The 25,020-nt window shown below is 39.9% G+C and overlaps 1 protein-coding gene across 3 annotated transcripts in view; it reads left to right on the forward strand.

The window, feature by feature from the left end:
• Nucleotides 1-25,020, forward strand: part of LOC128891452 (diacylglycerol kinase 1) — a 136,981-nt gene that overhangs the window by 29,847 nt on the left and 82,114 nt on the right. For all 3 annotated transcript variants that reach the window (XR_008460831.1, XM_054150941.1, XM_054150942.1), the window contains exons 2-3: nt 13,955-14,083; nt 16,876-16,964. Coding sequence is in view for 2 of the 3 variants with exons in the window: in XM_054150941.1 (XP_054006916.1) it covers nt 14,020-14,083; nt 16,876-16,964 (153 nt within the window). In the remaining variant the exon portion in view is untranslated. The remainder of the gene's footprint in view (nt 1-13,954; nt 14,084-16,875; nt 16,965-25,020) is intronic.

Below are 25,020 nucleotides of genomic sequence, written 5' to 3' on the forward strand. Positions count from 1 at the left end.
GGAAAAAAATGAAACCAAATAGATTTATTAAGTTCAAGCATAGGACACGTATTTTTCTATTTACTATAATTAATATAATTTTACAGTATCGCGAGTCTTCTTATTACTTACCGTCGAATTAAACCTCTAGTAGTCTAATTAACGATTGCAAGATCTTACAGATATATTGTATAATATTTTGGCGTAGCATTGTATGCCACTGTCATTTAATACCTCATCACAACTTTGCCTGTTAGTACTGAATTTTCATATACCTTTCAATCGTAACGCGATCAAGATACTTAGTGCGCCGTGCTCTAGCGTATGCACATTGCTAAATATGTATACAGGGGATCGTTTGTTCAAAGGACGTTATCTCCCATTGAGACATCCAATACCTGGAAATATCCAATGTAAATTTAACGCACGATAGAAATCTTATCAGAAGATTTCTATCGTGCGTTAAATCTTATCAGAAGATTTCTATCGCGTGAACGCATCTAGCCTCTAAGGACTGTTATCTGAAATTTCTCCTGGGCAATGGTACATCGCGTGACAACCAATTTCGGTAGCTTGCGTAGGTCAGAAATATTTACCTAGTTTATTCGAATTCGGATCTGAATTTCAAAGAAAACGTTGGTATTGGAATTTACAAAAGAACTCGTTCTACGAATCTAGACTTAACTCAGACCTAGCACAGATCCTCTTTTAGGAAATTATTTTAGAATAATTAGAATTTCGCGTGATCAAGTAACGTTTCTACAAGTGTCTGAACTCTGTTGAAATAAAACTTGACGCTGTGTAATTTGTAATTCTAATTTTTGCTTTTAAAAGAAGTCTTTTTAGAATCTGCGCAGTGCTGTGAATTTCTTCAAACATTTCAAGAAACTGCAAGATAACTCGAGCAGAACAAACTGAGGCGCTGGTCCTGGGGGATTTAGCTTGCAATTTCTTGAAATATCTCACGAAATTCACAGTTTTACGTGAGTTCTAAAAAGAGTTCTTTTAAAAGGAAAAATTAATATCCTTCTCGTTACAGTTTGTCCTAGATCAATATCGCCGAGTTTAATAACCAGAACTACTACGTCGACCGATCAGGAGCTGCACAAATGTTAAAGATCAACCTCAGAATGCTCGATAATTTATGAATTTCAAGTGATACTCCAGTTCTACATAAAAACATACGCTAAGAAATTCCTTTGAACACTTTTAACACACTTCTGCATTCTTCGCGTTCTTCTTTTTAATTGTGAAATATTTTCCCCGTGCACTTTGCACATATCGTTATCCAGCATCAAGAATATTCAGGGATGAAATAGTTGATGTCTCTCATTTCGGTTAATCCCTGCTGCCGATAGTTCGAGCCTCGACCCCGCTTACCGCGGATTATCGAAACTCCACTGTACACAGTCCACAGAATTCTGTGGATCAGACTGTCGTACGCATCGGGGAATCCCTTTCTGACCTCGATCGACCCACATCGGGCCATGTCCTTCCTCGTGATCGCAGAACCACCAAATCCGTTTCAGCCAGGTGCACAGAGGGTCTCCTTCGATGGGAGATACATAGAATATCCTTGTTTCCATTGAAAGGCTGTTCGCGTCGAAGAGGGAAGTTTGATTTAGCACTGTTTTCTTGAAAAGCAGAAAACTAAATAAAATGATATGGAGGGATGCAGGAACCAGAAAGTAAAGAAAGAGAGATAGGTCTGGTGAGAAATTTGGACAATAAAAAATAAAATTATATTTAAGGGTACGGAAACAAGACAACAACGGAAAACTAAATAAAATGATATGGAGGGATGCAGGAACCAGAAAGTAAAGAAAGAGAGATAGGTCTGGTGAGAAATTTGGACAATAAAAAATAAAATGATATTGAAGGGTACAGAAACAAGAAAGTGAATAGAAGAGAGATAGGTTTAGTGAAAAATGAGATATTAGGTTGTCTCAAAAGTTTCTTTCGTAATCTGTACTCAATTATTTTGAGCGATAATGTTTATATAAATAGACAATCTAATTTCTTAGATGTTGATGTTGTAACAGTAATGGAGCAAAATGAATCGTACACAATTCAATAATGTAATATTAAACATAAAATATTGTGTATGTATTTCTTATTAATAAAACGAAAGAAACTTTTGAGACAACTTATTATTTCCCTTGCGTTTATCGATGTCCACTTTGAATTGTCTCGAGGAGTTTAGATATGTGGTTGTTGTATGATGTAGACTCTCCGTGAATATTTGAAAACAATTGTTACATTTGTTCACGGTGAAGGTAAAGATACACCTAGTAGGTTCGTTTCACGACTGGGGGATCGTAAATTTGTCGACGCTGATTCGCCTTTCGAGCTGCGTCGACTGGCAATAAGCTCGAAAAATGGAGTTCGCGGGCACGTGATCCACTATTTCTCACGGGATCTACGGGATTCGTCGTTCTTATTGAACGTCAAACGGCAGCGACGAGGTCTTTACACTTTCGAAATATAAAATTTATTTTTTGCAAGCGTCCTATCGTCTTACTTTTTAATTGCAAATTCAATTCAATAAGGCACTGGGAGAGAAAGATTTTTTTTGGTTCAACGAGACAAGTGTACGTCTTCACCAAATATTTTGAAATTAATTACGCTATATACTGCATTGTTTTTCAATACTATAACTTGCTAGTCAGATATTTTTTGTCGTTAATTTAATAGACAAACGCGGGATGTAACTAAGGACTAGCTGTAGTAACTGCTCTCCAGTCTCTTAATATTATGTTCTCGCGAGGTGACAACGAATTTCATGGTTAAATCGAATCACAGAGACGAATAGGATCGTAAATATTCTTCTTAAATGGGTTTCTTTTTTTATTAACCTGTACAGCACCGTCTCGAATGCGAAAAGACGTTTCGGTACGCGTTAAGGCGTCTCTTGGCAACGATTCCCGAAAGGAAAATTGATAATTCCGCTGGCCTCTCTCAGGCCGAGAAAATTGACGCTTCCGGACGGCGTGGCGAGCGTTCCAAAAATTTTGATGAGATGCTGTACGTCGAACGTCGCTGGCATCCAACAAATGCGTGATCGAGGCCAGTCGGAAAAGGTTAAAGGAAAGCGCTAGGGCCTTGAATCTCCGCGAAGGTGGAAGACTTGTAACAGGAGCTTTAAGATTTTGTTCTCTTAAAATGACTCGAGCGGTATGGGATACGTCGACTTTTAAATTTCAAAATATTGCATTAACAAACATATTTTGAAATTAAAAATAGACAATTCTGAAGCTCTACTTGGGAAACTCTTCATTTGTATTCTCACTAATTTCAGATTGTTTATTTTAGGATAAATGTTCTTGGATGAAAAGTAAGTTTTGTTTAAAATAGGCTATGGTCGGTTTTCATAATTTATTCGTATATATTCAGGAACGTTTGAAGGTCTTCCGCGACAACCATAAATTAGAATCGATTCATACTCTAACGCGTCAGACGTTTGAGAAACATGACGGGTCCTTAAAAAATGGACACTCCGGTAAACTCGAATCCACCAGCGTTATATTATACGCGTTTATTTGCATGTCATACGTCATCCACGCTGTTACGTGTGTACAAGAAAAGGTAAATATCCAGAGAATGAAAATTAACACGTTAGGCGCTGCATGCGGTTCGGTACGTTTGCTCCTGTTGACCAATGAGCCACTGATGACTGCCAAGCTCGATTGTTTAACTTTCATACTGCTTGCAATTACATCATATCAGAATTTATGAATCGAATAACACATTTTCATCACAGAAACAATTTAGTATATTCACTTGTCGTATTCGTAGGCCTTTAAAAAATGCTTTAAAATTGAACAGTCGAAACGTAAAAATGAAAATTGCGCGGTCTCACTTAAAATTTTCAAGTTCCCAAGGCCCTTAACACGTTAAATAGCTTTAGCAGAGGAGGGCGTACGTGTGACCGTGTTCGTGCCAGAGGAAAGCGTCATGGGAAACGAGTGGAACGCGAAATGAATGGAACAAAGGCGGGAAAAATGGCATAATCTTCGCTGGACTACGTATGCGAAGGCGACGGGGTGATAGGACTGTAATTAAACGAAGGGAATTCGGCTCGTCCATTTTTTGTATTAAACTAGAAAATTTCTGCCTGTTATTCGTCTCGCAGGAAATTACGCGGAATGCGACGGACACGCCACGAAGATAGGAAATTATTTTGAAACATTTTACTACGACGAAACGCGTTCTTTACGATTTATTTTCGCAAAAACTGGCTTCTATGTTTCATAAAGTCGGAAATGTTTCCGTGGTCGAGTGGAACTCGAATAAACAGACGATATTGAAAACGCAAGGAATCTGTTCTTTTTTTTTCGGTCAAAAAATTATATTAACACTATCCCAGATGGATGTTATTTTGCACGCATAATAGAGATAAAAGTCGATGAATTTTGTATTATTTTTAAAAATACGTTGAAGGATATCTAGGGAAATTCAGATACGATTGGGAAAAGTATCTCGTTTCGGTTTAAATCCGCTATACCTCGATCGAGAATTGGATCAATCCAAGAATAACGCAACGTCGGTGGTTAATGTTCTTTCTAATGAATACTAAATCACCGCAAAGTAGGTTAATTCGATGGTCCATTATTTAGCAGGAGCAATGGAACATCAAAGACTAACATACTTTCTGACGAGTTAATCAAAGCTTAAAGTGGAATGGTTCGAATAGCATTTTTATTATGTTACCTTCCCATTGTCCCGAACGGTGTGCAAACATAATATCGTAAAGTTTCACTGCAGTGGAAGCAAACGACGCATGCAGACTTCGGGGAGGAGTATTTGAGGCATGTCATTGCGTAGAAATATATTTACTTTGGATATACTCTGCTCAAAGCGTCATCCAAAGTTTTGTAACTTCGTCGAAATTTACGAACTTGGTTCGAAATTTATTTTGATATTTGACTTTCAGAATTAATTTTTACAATTCTTCAGTGAAAGTCACTGTCACCTATATATGGGTGACAACGTATTATTGTATAACTCCAACTGTATCTACTCCTATCACGAGCAACTAATTATCGAATATACGCAGCAACTAATTATTCGATCGCCAACCGTAGCGACATCAAAGTCGCTGGTGGTCGCAGAGGCTTAATTACGTCTAGGGGTGATTTCCAGGCATATCTTTGACGGGCAAAAGGCAGGGATCGCATGTAAAATCGAGTCCTTGATTCCGTCACGCCGAGATGCCAGTCGAAACGCGTTCCAGACGGTTAGTACGTATTGATTCCTTCCTGGCATCCTTGTCCTCCCACTGGAAAAGCATCCTTTGCCCCGCAACAGATCTCTCTTAAACGTCCTTACTTTCAGCTGGTGCTCCCTTTGATCTTGCCGCCTAGATACATAACGAGACTTCCGTAGTAGTCAGCTACGCTAAAAAGATTTCGCCGTCACGCGGAGGGCGCGAGATGCTGCGACGAGGTTTTCTTGTTACCGCCGATGGGAATGAGCGTTTCGAGATAACGAGGAAACGTTATGTAACTACCATTCCTTTGCGACGACTTTAGATACGGTTCGCAGCGTTGCTCGTTCGTACTGATAAATCAGCGACGAATCGGGTATCTTTTGATCGTATAAATTGGGGAATAGAGGCTCCTCGTGTTTCATACGGAATTATCTACTAGTAACTGTAGCTTGAGTAAAAATAATGAATTCATCGTTTTGTTACGTTCAATTACCAGCGTAACAGAAATTAACTTTTTTAAACATTAACCATTTAGAATTTCAGAAAAATTCTCGGTTTGTTTTTAGACCTATCACTTTTGTACATTATGAAAAAAGAAAAATTAAAAAAAAAAATCGCCACAGTGGATTTAAATCCTGTTGGAAGATGACTATCCAACCATTAATAACAAAATTCCTAAAATATAGAACTGCTATAATTTCAGCCATAGTGGCTAAAAAATCAAATATTACTCCACCACCGTTAATTGAAACCAAATAATTACGTCTCCGTCCCCAAGTCCATATTTATTCCACACTTAATTCCATCCATATTTCTGCCGTATCGACTCGGATAATCGCTTTCATTACGCGGAAAATACCGTTTAGAATTTCGCGTGCAATTCTTTTCATCCCTTTCAGGGGATGTTTTCGTTCCGTCCCATTATAGCTGGCCTCTCGTGCACGTTTGAACAACTGCGCTCCTCTGCTTTAGCTGCTTGGAGTGTTCCAGTGAAATTTGTCCGCCAACGCGTACGTCCATCGGAGCTTTCACGGGTGGCAAATAAATTCCATTGGTTCTCGTGCACTCTTCGGTCCAGCGGAGTTCCGCGAGGAGCATACGCCCTTCGTTTTTAATTAAATGCTGGCTACCCTTGCTACCGCTCTGCCTCGTTCCCCCGCCTTTTTTTCCACTCTCATTTATCCCTTCTGTCTATCCTACCGCTGCTTTTTTTCCCCCTTTCGTTAATTCTATCTCTGTTTGCACCACCCACGCCCTTCGATGTCCTTCGTTTGTTGCTTTTCGCGTTCTGTTGCTCTGCAACCCCGTTTGTCCCGGTTCGTGCTCTATCATTTCACTTGATTTCCGCCCCTCCCAGGACGTGCAAAGATAAGACTGTCACGCGGATGTCGCGTTTCGTATATCCATAATTTATTAAGTTCCCTCGCTCCGCCTTTCTCCTCGTCCCCTATCCTGGCGTCGTCGTATCATTATTTTTTTTCCCGTATTTTTTCCCCGAGCTCTTATCTCGATATTTGCTCTTCCTCCTTGGCATCCAGGCCGGGATCTAGGCGCAGGCCCGACGAGCACTTAAGGGACTACGTTTCATGAAAAACTGAGCCAATGATGTTTATTTTTTGTTGAATGAATGAATAAGGTTCAAGTAACTGAACCTCTTCGTATTGTATCGAAACACGATGAAAAGAGCATGCGTTGTATCGATAGAGGAACTTTGTAACGACAAGTTAAATAATATACCAGCCTTGAATGAAAAGAATATATATATACGTGAAAATGATAGAAATAATAGAAAATCGATATACATTCTGTGCATTTCTCATATGTTCTCAAATTTCTTACGAATTCCTCAAGAACAGACAGAATTATTCACTCTATAAAGAAATGTACAAATCCCACGAGTCAGGCAAATTTTCACTCCAAATTGAATTGGATGAAATGCATTTTCAAGAAATATGATGGTGATTTTTTATTCTCTGTTTCGAAAAATCTATAAACTCTGATTCTACATATTTAATAGACAATTATTTATTTATGCAGACCATCGAGGACTCGTTAAAAATTCCATGGTTGCCCGGTATCGAATAATGTTCGAGACGACTCGAATCCGACTTTATATATATTCAGAGCCATTCGATCTGATCACGAGCGCACCACTACACGCGTGGATTGTGTCTCGCTCCCCGATACTCGAATATCGCTGGAAAGTTAGCCGCTTTCGTACCTTGCTTCCGCGATCGACTGGATGCTGAAAGCCTTATCCCCGAGGCTGGAGGTTATCGCTTCGATTTGTCCTCCGAGTATTTTATTATCGAGGCATTTCGCCGCGAGGATATCCACGCCGAGGATCACTTTGTGACTCGAGTTTGCGTACTCGACGACGTAAAGATCTCGTGAGATGAGTATTGTGCTCTATGTATGTTTGGATTACTTTGGGAGATGAGAGGATTGGACGGGGGATGCTCGAGATCCTACTTGAAGTTCGTAGGCTCCTTAAATTTTCTATTGGGATATTTCCATTCTGGAAACATCGAATTTCTGTACCGTTATTTGTTGTTTGACAAAATCACTCGAATAGTATGGACAAGCAATTCCATTAATTTTGGATCGAGTATATAAATTTTCAAAATTTTCTTGTAAAATGGATTGATGTGGTATTACTATCTTATTTTGAAGTAGGGGATGGAGACTAATAAAATAATAGTTCAATTTGTCCCACTTCGAAAAATTAATATACTTAGGGTGGATGGTGAGTAAAGAACTCGTTTTAGTTAAAGGAATATAATTTGTTAATCATTATAAATCGTCATATTCATTTGACTACGTGCTCTCACACATGTAAGATGTGAATAATTATTTTAAATAATTATTATATACGGCAATATATCATCTCCTTTCAGAAATGAAAGACGTTAAAGTCAGTCTTGAAACGTATGTATTCAAGCAAAAACTGATCGCTGCATTATGATTCGAGAAATTAGTTTAATATTGTTCGACTCGACACAACTCGGACATTCATTTTTCCGTGAGCAGGACATAATGGTTCTCGTTAACGTCTTCCGGCTCCCTTTCCTCTGCGACTTCTTTCAATGGGACGCTGTTTGAAGTCGACGCGCGATCGAGGAATACTAAGAAAAGGTTCGTAAACGACTTTCTGTAGTCGAGGAAACTTTAATTTCGTTCGGCGGATCGCGCTGGCACTTGCTCCTTTCATTTTGACTTTTGCATTTAAATGAGCATTGTCACCTCTTCCGTGAACGGCAAAAGTTCTCTTTAAACTTTAGAATTATCCCTCGTCACTGAGCTTCCTTCTGTTAACGGTTTATTAACAACAGCGACTCGTCGCGGGACAGATCGTAATTAGATCATTTTACACCCTACATATTTCTATACTACGTTTATTACTGTAAATATTACTTACCTTCAAATTTCCCCTTCAATTAATCATCTTCCAGAATAGAATTCTATTTATTCCTGTCTTTTTTTTCTCATCGTGGCTGCGCGAAAGCCATCGACCCTGATTAAACCTAATTTATTTCCCGCCACGTAAACAACTTCCCATCTTCGACGAAGAGAAGAGAAATGGCTTCCTCGATAATTCTCTGGCGATTGATGCCGTCATTATTTAACGCGACCAACCTCGGGATGGAATGAGGGAAACAACCAAGGCTCGATTGAAAATAAACAAAAAAAAAGGACACGCACACACATACACGCGTGCATCTTTAATTAATCCCTCGATGCTCGCGTGGACCGAGTCGATAATTGGCCGGATAATCGAAAATCCACAATGGACCCCACGATTCGCTCCGATTCCTGTTTGGACAGAGGCACACTTTGGCTCCGCGTGCAATTTCCATCAATCGCGATTTAACGAGGACGCTCGACGTCGTGGACATGCGAGCAAGTGTCTTATTGTTTCCCTACTCTGCCCTGAACGCTGGGCGTCTGACCAAGTCCGTCTTATTCTACTTAGCGCGCTTCCCGCAGTTCGTAGGTTAGGCTGTTTAGCTTAGAGTTGCGTGAATTATTGAGAGAAATTTTGGGGTTGTCCTAGGCGTAGAATTTAATTGAAGTAAACGTACCATTTATTTATTAAGGGAAACCACACAACTTTTAATCGTCCCTCAGTCGTATTTCAAAAGAGCCTTATAAGATGAAATTATTTTTGGATTATTTACACGTTCGTGATTTAAATGATATTTAAGTCGAATGGGAGGCAGCTGAAGTAAAAGAATAAACAGTCTTGGACACGATCAGTGGTCTGTCGTAGCCTGTCCTATTCTACTTAATATACTCCTACCTTTCGGTTTCGTCATTGACTACTGTCAAACTGTTTAACCTAAATTTTTTTTTTTTATTATTTGATAGGTGTAAGAGGGCATTATTAATGATTTAATTGATATTCAAGTTAAATAGGAAGAAGCTCCACTGTTGGTCTGTCTATGTCTGTCCTATTCTACTTGACGTTCGCCTACTTTGCAGTTTCTTTTTGCTCTACCCCAATAGACACAAACAAAAGCAATTCTTTCTTATGTGTAAATCGATTTTAACGTACAAACATGCTGTCTTGCTTCAACATTGTATATTTTGTTAACTCTAAAAACAATCGTGTCCATAACTATTGGTAATTTTGTCATAAAAGCAAACGTATACATACGTGTCACTATCCCTCAAGAGATCAAAGGATTAATTCTTAAACAATCTCCAGCTATAGCGATTTTGTCCTCGTAAGTAGGGTTCGAAGAAGTATTCACCGCCTACGGCGTCCAATCATGCTTTTATTTATCTTGATTCCACGATATGGTATACGGAAGTCAACCGATTGCCCTCGACGCCATAACAGGGCACAGTGCATCATTGTTATCGAGCAGGAAACAGATTACTCTGCCACTGCTCCGCGTAACGATGCCTTAGGTGCTATCGTATCTTCGTTAATCCAACTAATAGCAGTTTATTAACGGCCATTACCTACAACACAGAGCGCGTGGCCCCCTTCAACCGTCCGAGTGGCTACGAACGACGAAGATCAACGATATCGCGAGGACGCGTTGAGAAACCGGCGCGTTCGTTTTTAATGCTACACGTTCGAGTCTCGTTGTAATTTCCGGGTGTGACGTACAATTAGTTCCAGTTTGCGAGGCAAAACCCGTGCAGCGGGTCTCTGGCATCTGAAACTTCGCGGAAGAGCTGACTCATTTCGGTTCTTGCCTCGCAAATCATCCGGCTAATCGAGGAGGGACTGGATATTCTTACGCGGAGGAGGAAAAAAGAATTTATCGCAATCCCGTGAAAACTAATTTGCGTGGATCCCTCTGATAGGGATCTATGACGCAGCGAAGACACGAATGCATGGATCGATAATTGTCTTTAGTGTCCCGCCGCATGCAAAGTGACCTCTTACGCGCAATCGTGACTTCATTAGCTGGATTAACTGCAAGCTATTAGGGGACATTTTTTCGCTGTAAGACACTGCCTTGTTTTTGCGCTCGCAACTTTGTTTTTTATCGAAGCTTATTATGAAACGTAATTAACCCCTGACGTCGAGTAGGAAAAAAAATGTAATTTGCGTAGGAAGGTATTTTTTCCCGGAATATACCTAGCGTTTATTCGGGAATGAATTGAACACTGAATTGTCGAATTGTTAGTTTCGTTACCCCGTGTTCGACAATGTAAAGTCACGTGGATATAATAGAGTAATTAAAGCCAAAGCGCAGGATCCGAATAGCGAGGTGAATATTATTCGATTTAATTTAGCATGAATTAGTGCATAAATTAAATTTAACGATATACACTATTGCGTTTGGATTCTGTAATTATCTCCAACTATCGTGGCTATTACCTTCGCATAATTTTAAATAAACATGAATTTATGTTTGCGTCCGTAATAAGCTCTGCACTAAATCTAATTGACATTACTTTTCAGAAACCTCTAGTTTACTCTGAGTAGTAAAAAGAAACATTCTTTTTACCACTTTCGAATTAATTTAAAAATTAATGCTTAAGGCCTTGAGCATCAAGAATGTAACAAAAATCTGTTAAAAGAATACCTGTTTAAATTTGGTATTCAACTTTGTAGTTTAAAATTTGTTTAATGTGATTTGGTGGACTTACTTTAAAGAGCTTGAAAGAATCTATTTTTAAATTCAGAAAAGAAGATCGTCTCTTTAATTGCAGGAAGATCCCTCGAAGAAAACAGTAGCAACGCGAACGTACACTAACGCACAGACTCATATCGGTGTTAGCACGCTTATGCAGCACTTAGCCCCGCTAATTTAAATAATTGAGGTAATGCCTGGCTGTATGCAGCCCCCGAATAATTAGTACACTTTCTGCGAAGGAACGAAGCCCCATTAAAAGAAACACTAATTAAATTGAACTCTCCGCGGGTGCGTTTATTTGTGTAAAGTAATTGTTTCTACGGCGCGGTCATTTATCTTTCCATTTTGGATCTATTTAGTTTTCTAATTAGCCGAAGTTCCGCAAAACGAGAAGTTAAATTGGCATACCGTGGGGAAGTCTGAAACATACGTATGACTTTCTCTGCAACAATCGTTTCCTTGCTTAGCGAGTTCGCGACTTGAATAATAACATTGTAGTATATGTTAATTGCTCTGTACACGACACTTTTAGTCGGGTGACGCATCGTTTGGAAGATTACGTACAGGAATTTATTAGAAACGTTCTCTCCGTTACTGTCGTACAGGACGTAATCCACGTAACAGGAACATAATTAGTTACTAACGTTTCTATAATTATCTAGAACATACACGAGTCGGTGAGTTTTAGTTGGAGGAAATTATATCAATTAATTCGGCAAAGTTTCGTATCAACATTGAACAAGGAATCCACCTCGCCGATGGAAAGACTGAATTATCGTATGATAATACGGTGCCAGCAGAAAGTTCATCCGGATATTCGTTGAAAATGGTGTCAGATGGCATTAGCATTCGGTAGAAAAAACTTTCTGGAATTACTCCGATTCCCAGGAAGCGAAATGAAAAAGTTGAAAAGTTTCCGCAGGTCGAAGAGGACGCGTTATCGCGCGGCCCTTTGATATATCGATTAAAAAATTTCCCGGCTCGGCTATAACGTGATATTCTTGCTAGACTGAGAGTTTCTATAGGTCAATATTAACCTATTAGTTTAATCAATTGAACAGTATGAAATAAATTGCTTAGTCCATACAGGCACCCGTCAAATTATTTTCTTTTCATGGAATTTTCATATAGTTCTCGCGTCCTCACTTTCAATTTTCTTTTTTTAACAAAGCAAAACAATTCGTTCCTAATGAGGTTAAGAGCAGCCGAGGCATCGATTTGCACGAGACTTACTAAATCTTCGTTTTTGAATTAAATTGTCGACGGAGGCGTGACAAGCGCATTACCGCAACAATGAAGCGCCAAACGGTGGTGCGATTGCAAAGTCGTCGACTCGATTTTCAGCGTCAATATTTCGCCGTGTCACGAGCCCGAACGAACAATCGAGTTCAATTAATCAATCGGACTGGAAATTGCACAGAGAAGAGAGCCCGTCGTAAATTGGCGGTAAATTCCGTCGAGTTGGGAGGGCCTCGCGATTAAACCAGAGCTGGAGTCCCTTCAGAGATGAAACAAAGGGATTCGGGGAATTTGACACGTCGCCACTTTTTAACCATCCACGCTGGACTGTCCGCAAATCTTTTGGAGACATCCTCGATGTCTCTATCTAGAAATTATTATCCGTTGATATTAATTCTGTGTTTTTTATATTTATAATCGTAGTTTAAGTAGAACATCTTGTTGTTTTATTATAGTTGGAGATCAGTCTCGTACGTATACTGCGGATGTTGATGCAAATTAATGTTTTTTTTTAAACACAGGAAAAGAACTGAAAGTTGAATGAAAATGTTTTATCATTTGTACACGTTCTTATGGATTTCTCCATAATTACATTTGCCATAACAGCATAAACATCCGCATACTTAGCACAGTTCTAAAAGTGTCCACTCTACTCAAAGCAGCGTTTCAGGGAATAGAGTCAGACTGGTCAAACGCGTAATTGTATCAGCCTATCGATGCGTATCCACTTTCGCATTTCCTGCATTGTGAATTATACACTATTCCGTGGAATTGCCATCCGATGGAGCCGTTCCCTATCGAGAGATCACGTATGAACGTCCATTAGAATTAAAACGGCCACGTTCCGCCGCTTTCCTCGATTAAGCTTATTATTGGATTCGCTTTGTGTACAGATTAGGCGGTCGTGACGCAGTTGAAATCGAATAACGGAAAATCGTCGTGCACCGTGACTAGTGTTAGGATTTTTCAAATCTGGGCTTCCGATATGGCTGCTAAAAACGTGGACAAATTTGTTCAGGATAAGTTCTCTTTTTGGCAATCAATCGCAAAGAAATGAAATTTATGTAGGAGCCTAAAACGGAAAAATAAAGGACGGAGATTCAACCCACGATCCTTGGATCCACAGTCGACCGTTTTACATACACGACCAATCCCGTACCTTACGTTTTGTATTGCAACAATAAATACCGCAATAAATGTTTGATTATGTAGTTTTCACTAATCTGTAAACAATATTTAATCACAGTAGAAATTTTCAAGAGTATTAGTTTGGTAGTCAGTGTAATACTAGAGATACGAAAGTTAAACAATTTTCATGAAATCAGTCCGAAAGTCACCTCTGTCGAGGCCAATCGTTCGCATGCGTGTTTTCCGAGAGAGCAGGATTGAAAGAGCTTTCCCTAATCCAGCGATATCTTTTCATCTACAGGTGACGGTCTTCGATATTCAACGACCGGGCGTTCGTCCTGTGGGAGACAGAGACCAGAATTAAGGATGGCCTTTCAGTGGGAGAAACTCTCACCAGCGGAATTCCAACAGCTCCAGGATTTGGCAGCTTGTAAGTAAAAAGTGAAACAACTCGAGTGTTGCAAGAATGCTGTTGGCGCTGTTCGAACTCGGTTACGGAGGGAACAGCCCAGGGAAAAGTAAACTCGCGTAGCAGGTAGTTTGCTGCGACGCAGTATGCATTTGCAAATACAAATAACAAAAGTGGCCTGGCTGGTCGAGTGTTCGAGAGTTTCGAGAACGCAATACCTTTTACGTTCTCATCGGTATTTTGTCCTCGTTGCGCGGTCGAACATCGTAATTTAATAACTACCGGCTATTTTTGCCGCAATTTAAATAGTTTGCGTTTTCGTTGGGGGACAGTTCACGCCAGTTGTTTCTTCTTTGGTAATTCAACGAACGAAAGAGAACTCTGATACTGTGCTGGTTGAAGTTCGAAAATATATTTTCATTTCTTACTTCTATTATTGAATCGCGAATAAGTTGAAACACGCGAGGAAAATAAAAAATTCAAATTAATTCAAAGTAAGAAGAAAATGTCTTGCCACTCTTCTTTGAATCCATCTCCTTCAAATTGTTATTAATTACGACCCGTACGATCGTTCATCTTTACTTTAACATTTAATTTTGCAGTAGGTTAAAGCGTAATCCAGCTCCTGCATTACAAACTGAATCCTACTTTATACATACCGGAAAGCTTCCATTGATTAAAATTTCGCGCAACGTTCTGTCGCGATTCGTAGATACATCTCACGATCTGGAAACGAAAGGGTTTTACAAAAGAAAACCCTTTCCAATCACGTCATCTCCGCTGCAAAGCTGCAAAAAAAAAAAAACATAGTTGAATATTTACGGGGAGGGAGGATGTTCTCCAAGGGGATACGTTCTCCCATTTTCCTCTGTCCCTTTTTGCAATGATTGCAATAAATACTGCGCCTAATAGGGTAGTTCCCCGAAGGTATCGCGGCGGCGTCCTGAAATGACACACTCGTTGTTTATGGAATTATGGAAATTCGAGCGGCATCGTCCAAGAGGAAATGAAATTTATTCTGGACGTTACGAGGGATGTCTGTCCCCGACATGAATTCAAAATTTCGAGCATGTAGTTTTCTCGGACGCGAGACGTGTGAAGTACGGCGGGTAACTTATTAATATCGCTGGCAGAATATTTTGCGCGGCATGATTTCGAAAACAGTCGTGTGTGATTATTTAGAGAGAACGTATCATGCGGACGTACAATTCCTTGGGTTGAACGTTTCTTTACGACGAGTTTCTTCGATAAAAACAGAAAAGTAGTAGTAAAAAATAATACGCGACCAATTGAAGTAGAATAACGTGTACTTCACATCGCGTCTGACCATGGCTGTTCACTTCTACTGCGAACGGCACACTGCGTGTAAAACTAGTGCGCGCAAAACCGAGCGTAAAACTTGCGTGAATATAACTACGTACATAGATTATTTAACGAAATTCGCAGTTTACTGATAACCAATAAGCCAAAGTAAAATCCATATCCGAATAGTACAAGGAGGAAACTGGAGAGTTCGATAATTTCAGCCATGGTTCGATATCCCGCAGATTTCCTTGATATGTTATTCCCGGGGACATCGACGGCAATTTCCCGAGCTTTTCCACGGCGTAGCAGGTGATGGCCGATTTTCGGACGGAAGCTTGAATTTCCGACGGGGAACGTTAATCACGTGGCCATCGGGGGCTCGATCCATCATCGTCCCTCGTCAATCGGCCCGAAAATAGTCGACGTCCGAAAATATCCTGTCGGTTAAGTGCATTATGGCGTCGACTGGGGGTAGATTAGGCCAACGGTCTCCTATTATTAGTCAATTCCTCCGCGTTGTTTCCTCTGCAAACAGTAGAATCCCTGTTGTCGGATCGATCGATCGTTCTCTCGTTCGACCATCCTCCCTCCCTCCCTCCGTTCTCTTCCTTATAGGCGGCTGGCCAATAAACCGACGTACGCGTACCTTTTTCTGTGGTCCCCTTTTTTTGCCCCCCTAGTACGTTTGAGAACAGCTCGTCTCGACGAGCGAGGCAATATCGCGGTGATATCGCTTTAATTACCGCCGGAGATATCGTAGCTGTTGACACTCGCTTTCTTTAAAGTGGACAAAATTAAGGGGAGTTATTGTTATTCCAGTATCTAGGAATAGTTTAATAGAGTACTTGTATTCGCCATTTTTGAGCCGTCGAGAGATTTAAGCTGTTGAGAGAAAAAATTGGAAACAAAGAGAAATTGAATTCGTGTCTGATCAGGACTGTCCACTTCTACCTAGTACACCACGTGCAGAGGTGAGGAGTTGATTAATAGGTCTGATTGGTAACAGTATAATCTCCTTGATTACACTATAGAGTTCTAGATTATAATGTATATTATCTGTTGAATTCTATTGTATAGTGTAGTAGATTGTACTGTTACCAGTCAGACCAGCTAGCCACCTTCTAATCTCCGCATAGTACACATCTACCAGCAAGCACGTTATTGATACGTGTGCAAGTTATCGTACCGTATATCGACAGTACTTCATGTAAATTTGTGAAAATTTGTTACAATGTAAAATTAGTATTCGTTCAGGTTGAATCAGTTATTTGTTTTTTCTACAAGTAATTAAAGTTTTTACTTAAAAATTATTAAATGGCCTCCAGGCTATATTTTTATCATGGCAACGAGTGTTTCCATAGAATCTTCCTTCCGTTGTTTCCAAAAATCATTTCAGGGGAGAAAAAATGTTTTACTCTCGAAAATTGTCGACCTGTCCTTAAAATCCTGTTTGGACGTGAATTTATCGTCCCGTTAAAAATGTTATAGTTTCGAATTGATTGTTTCAGATTCCACGCGAAAGCTACAGGATGTCCTCACGGAATTTTGCGGTTCGAACACAACGCCCAGCGGTGCGCCGAAATATCATCCGGATGGGGTAAGTCGAACAAAAATTCCCTCTAACCGGCGCAACTAGACCGGTCATCCAATATTCGATTCGTTGCGCAATATCGCTCGTCTGTCAATCTGGCTTTACACCCCAAATATTTGAGTTTTTGATTAACGAAAGGGTCGTCGAATTACTGGAACCGATGGTTTGCCGAAAAGATCAACGCTGGCTGGGAACAATAGGCAACTGGTCAGCCACGGTCCAATTACGAAACCATATGGAATTGCAAATTACGCAAAATACAGATTTAAATTATGCAGAACGGGCCACATTTTGAGATACTTATTCAAAAATTCTATATCAATTAAAACAAAAAGTAGTTTAAATATTTCTAAATCGATCTACAGGAAAATTAAGTTACATACTAAGAAGTCAGAAAATATAAACATCTAAGGAAACAAAAAGCTTACCTTTTCGTACAAAAACACCTTTGAATAAAAATTATTCCAAAACCTATAGCAAACCTTTTTCGTGATAAAAGAAGCTTCCTTTTGAAGCGTATTTTAAATGCACCTCTTCTTTAATCAGATATAAATAACGATCTCGAGACGATCATAATTTGATCATCCATCGAATTCCACGTCTTTTCTTCGCGCAGACATTCGATAGAACGCTGGATAAACCGAGATCATAGTCGGAGTGAATACAAAAGTCCACAAAGCGTGAAAAGCACTGCGTGAAAGGTGCAGTTGTAAGAATCGCGTTTGCCTTGCACGACACTGGGTTCCATCGAGGATCGTTGTTGAACTGTTCGATGGTGGGTTACATCCGCGTATCCACGTTCGGCATACTCGGATAACAGAGCGTTAGCATGCACCAAGGAAACACGCACCCCATAAAATCCAGAACTATTCCTGTGGCTATTACGGTGGTAATACGACTGGATCCATGCGAACAGGTGCGAGTTATTGCGAGTTTATACCGCACGCTGTGCGTGTTTGTGTTTGTGCGTGGGCGTGTGTAATCGTTCAGCCTCGAATCGACGTGACCGCATACAAACGTTCGTCGTTCGTCGAAAGGATCCAACGTTCGCTTAAGCTTCGGTGCTGGGGGAATTCGACGAGTTGTTTATTGTTCGTCGAGGATGTTATTGTTCAACGATAGCTTCTAAACTTTCTCGACGAGTTTGAAACCCGTCGTAAAAGTTTTTCGTAGTTCCGCTGCCGAACGACACTTCTATTATTGTCGGGAGAAATTTAATTGATCGTTTATTTGGAGAGGATAATGAAGTTGAGGTAGGATTCATTGTCTGCTCAAGGTTATTCCCACCATGCACGTTTAACCACGCCCACTGCTTGGCTACCACCGCCTTGCCGTTTCGCCACGCTCGTCGCCCTATCCAAATCCGATACGATTTGGATAGGGCGATATATATATATATATATATATATTTTTTTTTATATATATATATATATATATATATATATCAGTGTACGTATATATATATATAATTACGTACACTTTGACAAAACTTGAGGTTCGCGTGGATGGAACCGCGGACTTCGAAGTTTAATTAAAAAGAAGACGTGCATAGAAACCCAACGCTCCGTCGAAGCACGTCACGCTGTCACTGTTGCGAAGGCTGCTTACAAAACGGCAGGTACAATACCTTTTGAAACTTTGATCTTACAAAACTCGGCCTCGCGTTTCTATAAGGTAGCACGAGCTACCTAGGCCATGCGTGGTCTAATGCAAACCTAAACCAGCGTGCTCTTCCTCAAACTGGCGATGGTGGTTGGCTCAACTTTCTCCAATGTTTACTTCGGTAAACAAGTCGTCAACCGATACTCGATCATCCACGTGACTGCTGGCTGCTAACTGTCGTCTGACATGACGCCAAATGGATTTAACTCCCAAAAAATTGTCCAATTTCCAAGGATCCGGCTCGAGGATTAATTGTCGCCCCGAAACACGAGGAGGAATAATTTTTATCGGCTCGCAGTGTCAATAATAATCGGTTGTTAGGGGAATTTATGATGCCGTCTCGCGCAGGAGGATGAAACTATAACGACGGGGTTGTTATCGCGGTTGACACGGTGGCTGATAATGTTCCTTGCGTGATGGATTGTCGGTTGGCCACAGAGAAACCGTGAAAGACGAGTATACATCGTTATCCAGCAACAGGATAACGATCCTTTATATCGAACTCGCTCCCACCTTTCTATTTACTTACTTCCACGGTTACGTCACAACAGCTCGAACGGATGTTGCGCAATTGACTCCTAGACATCGATCTTCGTTCTTTTTCTTTCGTTAATTAAGGAACAATACGTCCCGCGAAAATCCTGTCTGTTCCATACAATCACTAATTCGGTAGATTCTACTCTGAACTATTTTTTTTTTTTCATTTATTTAAGATAAAATATTCTTCATTTGCTCTCCCATCAATCGCGTAAATCTCCTCCACTCTATTTTTATGAAGTAATAATACTAAAATTATCCCGAATCACCCAGAATTCCATCCGTGGACGAAAAATGCACGGACGCTGTATTTTACGAGTGAAACGAGGCGAGACACCAGCAATTTCCAGTCGATAAGCTCCAGTTACGGTAATTCCACGGCAAGTATATCGTCGCGGCACGCAAATGCATCGTTTGTTACGTAGCTGGACGCTTTCGTCCTTTCCGTTCAGCAAGATCACCGGCCACGGGTCATAATTGAACATGCCAGGCATAGTTAACCGTTCGCGATCGACCTCAAATCTCCATCTCTGACCGCTACCGAGAAAATTCAATTTACTCTGTCACGTCTTCCACTAATATATGTAATATTAATTACGCTTGCTCGAATTAGAGTGCTCAGAACTCTGCTGCCGTCCATTAAGATGCTCCCTGTACACGGTAACGATGACGGTGAACAATCCCCGATGGAAGTTCTTGATCGATGATACGAGCATTGCGACTGTTTCCTGTTACTTAAGATGGGGATGATCTAGAAGTAGCTGAGGTGGCATTGTTCTCGTGGAACTTCTCTGGTTCATCAGTTTAGAAGGACTTCGTACAATTCTATGATTTTAGAATAAATCACTCCTGAGTGGAATTTGTCATTAATTTCTTCTGAGATAATACAGTATCAGATTTTTATAAAATTCTACAATAAGCATACATAATACATATGTCAATCAATTTTTTTTTTTAAATTCTCTGCACATGCACATACCAGTATTGGAGCCCTCAACTTTTTCATACCTCGACTGTGGCTCAGAAGATCGTTAAAAAAATGCTCCCACACGTCGCACATAGATGTTACTATTATTTTTGTTTTATTTGACGAAGTAGTACATGAGCGTTAACAAAACTTATGCGTTTCTTTTCGTAATTCAGAGTTCCGCAAGTTTTTCTTGATTACGTTTCGAGCGCGTTCGAAGGCGTCCTTCGACGCCCGTTCCATTTATTGAGCGCACTGGAAAAATAATGAGATTGTACAGATGGTTGGCATCGATAAATGAGGAATCCTTGATAAAGTCTGACAGGAACAAACATAACCTTTTAACCCCCCGGCGACGAACGGACTCCGGCCATTTCTTTAGATTGTAGAGTCGAGCCGTTGGCGCTTATATCGCACCTTCCCCTTCTTGACTTTCATGCGACAGGACTCTCGCAAACTTGATCACCCCGATTCTAACGTTCTGGTTGGCTGAATATTCGACGGCGTTGAATTTTTCATACGTTCATATTCGCTCCTTCGTTCGCGCGTTCCCACCGCGAGACAAAAGCGTATTTATTCGATCTACGTCGTCTGGAACCTTTCCGTAGATTGTGGAAAGCTTAGGAACTTTGGATAACAGGTTACGAGCCTCTGCTTGAATTTCACCCTCTCATCGAGCTGCTCAGGCTTTCAGCTTTCTTCTCCCGTTCCACTGTTTCAATCCTATCCAATATACGATACTTGTTGTCCTTCCTCTTCAATCGTACCATTCGCTCTTCTATTTTCCCTCGATTACCTTGAACCTTCGCGATACCAAGCCTTTCTTCCGTTACGTGAACCGAGGGGAAGATGCTCTATCGTTTAATAAAAAAACTGTGAATCTGTTGGATCGTTGCATAAGTTTTCATGTTGTAACAACGGAATGGAAACGGCATATAGAAATGTATAATATACCGAATGCGGTGCTTCTGCGATGATAAAATGCTACAGGGTTGCATTTTCCAAAGTGGAAGGGTGCAACGTATAAGTAGAGTAGAGGACGTGTTATCAAACATATTTAATGATGTTACTTGAATATTTCTTTCTACTAATGCAATGATTACCTTAGTTCCATATCTGTTTGATCAGATTTGCCATGTTTCGTTTAAAATCGTTTAACTTGCGATGCGGACATTCTTTTTTTCAAGAAGACCCTTGCATTTCTATAAAATTTAATTTACACGTGGATAGTACATATTAAAGCGCCTAATGTATGGAGTCTCGAAGCCTCCTCTCGCCAGATTGGTTTAACTTCCTCGCGCAAGGCGGAAGCCCGCTCCGAAAGAATTCCGTTGCGAAAATCGAAGCCGATTTTGCGCGTTCAACGACGTGAGAGGCGCGAGCCAGTAAGCCGATTTGCAAGCCGCGTTTCGATGGAGCCACTCATATTTCCGTGCGGCGAATCATTTTCGAGGCGATTGTATTAGTCGACACTCGACGAGGGCCAACCGCTCGCATTTAGTCGACTAATGCCTGGAATACGCGACCAAACGAACCGGCACAAATGTACTGCGCGATCCTGCTTTTAACCGACTTTGAAAAGGAGGAGATTATTCAATTCGATATGTATATTTTATTTATTTTTTTTTTAATTCCCAATCTTCTCCTCTCGCGAATTTAATTCCGAGCTCTTCAGGAGGATCCTATAGACGTTCAACTCGCCATTCTTCGAGGGTTTTGACTTGATCGCTCGTGAAACATTTGTTCTCTACGTTTCTGAGAAATTTAAATCAGATTACATAGACAATTTGTTTATGGCTACTGGAAGTGCTTTTCATAGAATTGTTGGAGATTGTTGATTAGTCTGTGTGTTTAAACTGATTTTTTGAGAGGGATTAAAAGTGAACATTTTTGAGGAATTTGTTACGAGTAAACGGAAGAATTTTTCCATCTGAAGAATAACATCCCTTTTGTTCTTTTCTTTCTGTTTTTAGATTAATATGTATTTATATTCAAATTGAAGCTTCTGTCCTCTCTCTTTATACTTTACAAGTAATTGATCGCTGACCTGAAGTCACGCGAAAATTTCTGTATTCTTATGAAAATTACTTATAAAGTCGTTTATTTACAATATATTTCTTTTACAAAGTTTAATGGGACGCTTTCTTTTAAATTCTTACTTGCCAGGCAAATCCGAAGCAACTTTCCGTAAAGTTGGACATTATATTTTTTTTATAACAAGGGTGTCGCGTTGCTTCCTTTTATACCGTCTTCCAGGTTAGTTTAGTAGCATCGTATAGCTGTACCTTCCCCGGCACTTATAATTACGGATATTTCTACTTCGTTAAATTCATTTTTGTTCTTCTTCCTTCGTAGCCAATTTTTCTCAGTTTCCACAATCTTAATGCAATAAAGTAAACTTAACATTTACTCATAAAAAAGACAGATACGATATTTATTCTTCCCTCAATCACACATTCCAAAAGAACACGTACAACACAAACCAAACGACGATGAAATACAAAGGCACGTAATTAATTTCAACGCCTAACATTATATCGCATTATTTCATTTCATTTGATTTTATCCTGTGTTATAACACTATTTTCAGTTCGCGGGAACAATCGTCTATCAGCGAACAACTATCGAGGTCCGACGAGGAGGAATGGAATCGTCCGCGTTAAACGCGCGCACGACTGTCTGAAAGTTCTTCTTTTTTTTTTCGACAGATAAAGGTCGTCACACGCGTCGCAGTTTTTCTCTTTCCGCGATCGAGCGTTGTCGAAATCCAATTTCCTCGAACAAAGGCCCCGTGAGTTGGACAGACACAGGGCGCGAAACTCCTCGCTGAAACGATCGGCTTCTGCAGCGCGTGAAACTCCGTAATTTCTCAGGTCAATTCTGACTCCTGATGGATGATTCGAGAGGTGTCAGGGCTCGTCTACCTGCGTTTGAAAGGCGTGGAGCGATACTCGGCCACCCAAGGCGAGCAAATCACTAGAAGTAATTAGAACTCTGGCACGTGGTGGAAATTTGGTGAGGGAGATCGAGATGGTAATTGGTAAATCGTTGTCTCGATACTTGGGATACAATTGGGCTGGTTTCAAACTTTTTACTGGAGCTTGGCCCGCGGCCAAACACGACGGCGCGAAAAATGCTGGTGGGAACGGATTGACGCTAATTCTCGCTAATTTTGCGTGTTACAGTCGTTTAGTGGGCAAGTGAAAATTGTGGGAATAGGAAGGCGAAGGGTGGAGGAAACCTATAATTATTATGGAGAACACCAAATTTGCGTTATGTATATTTAGGATTTTAGGTATACTAAGATGGGAGGATTTTAAACTCTTTACCATTTACGCATTTTAGTTTTGAACCATTAGCATTGATAGATTTAAGCTTGAATATATTTTAGAATTGAAATATATTTAAATTCGGGCAGTTTAGGATTGGAGCTCTTTAGAATTCAAGCATATTAAAGAGGAAGCATTTTAATCTCTTTGGCACTTAAGCAATTTAGTATTAAAGCACTTTTTCCACAAATTTAAGCATAAATATATTTTAGAATTAAGACACATACATTCAGGAATTTCAGGGTTCAAACTGTTTAGTATTCGAGAAGAATACGAGAGAATAATTTTAGAGTATTCTCTATAAAATTCTATTTTGGCATTGATGGATTTACATATTGATACACTATCGAATTGAGATACATTTAAACTCAGGCATTTCAGCATTTAAGCTCTTTAGAATTTAAGCGCATTAGGGTTGAAGCATTTTAGCAGTGAAACTCTTTGCCACTCGAGCTATTTAGCATTAGAACATTTTAATATTAAAGCATTATGGCATTGAATTATTTTGATGCCAAACCTTCGAACAATTCACCAGTAAAACGTATAATAAGTACAACGTTTTGGTATTAAAAGTCGAAACGGGCTAATTAGAAACGTATCGTGAAAAACTATGGAATTTCATGTTATCAAGTACCTTTCCAATGCTCATTCAATTATTTCGATAACGTATTATTCACGAGAGGAAATAATCCCAAGTATAATATTCCTTTAGAAGATTGTTCCAGTAAAATGTTCCTTTAAATAAACCGCTTACGTTGATCATTAACGACACAACGACGAATTTACCGAGTCGTGAACGTTTTGTTCGTTCCCTCCGCGCGAAACAACGCTTTCCTCTCGATGGGAAACCCAGTTTGTGCACTCGTGTAGCGATCTGCTTGCAAATACCGTATAAAATTTCGTTCCGCCGTGAATCCACGATTCTGAAAAATACTTATACTGAATAATACAGCGTGTTCCTTCGCCCGATAAAATAGCAACCGCGTATTCTGAGCAATGCAACCTCGGGGCGGTTTCATAAATATTCGCTAACTAGCTGAGTTCTCCCGCGTTGTACGGAATAAGAAATTTTGTTTGAATAGAAAATGGTTGCGGTGCATTTTCTGGAGAAACATATTATGACGGGATTCTGGCCTGGCGGATGGGAGCATAAGTCCTCTTTGGAAGGGACGTGCCCTTTGGAAACTGTATTTTTAATGCAAATCATGATTTCATTTCGTGGGAAATTAGAACAGACTTGTGGCACATGATGTATCAAATTAGCAGTCCGAAGAAAATATATATTCGTGGAGACAGTATTCATATCGTACGTTATTAATATGGATTAGTCGTATAATCGCGAAGTATATTTTATTAATGAAGATATACAATTAAATTTCAAGCTATTAAAGAATTCAATTAATAAGATTTTTCATCCACATCCATCAGGAATTCTATCTTAACTAGTACATCGTTAATATAGTTTAATTATACAATAAATGTGTTATACCTTATTATAGAAGATATATTGCTACTCCTCATTCTCATATATTAAAGCTAACCCCGTCTGTTATCGATTCTGTCGAGA

This window comes from Hylaeus anthracinus, unplaced genomic scaffold, assembly GCF_026225885.1.
Source record: "Hylaeus anthracinus isolate JK02 unplaced genomic scaffold, UHH_iyHylAnth1.0_haploid 12001, whole genome shotgun sequence".
NCBI lineage: Eukaryota > Metazoa > Arthropoda > Insecta > Hymenoptera > Colletidae > Hylaeus > Hylaeus anthracinus.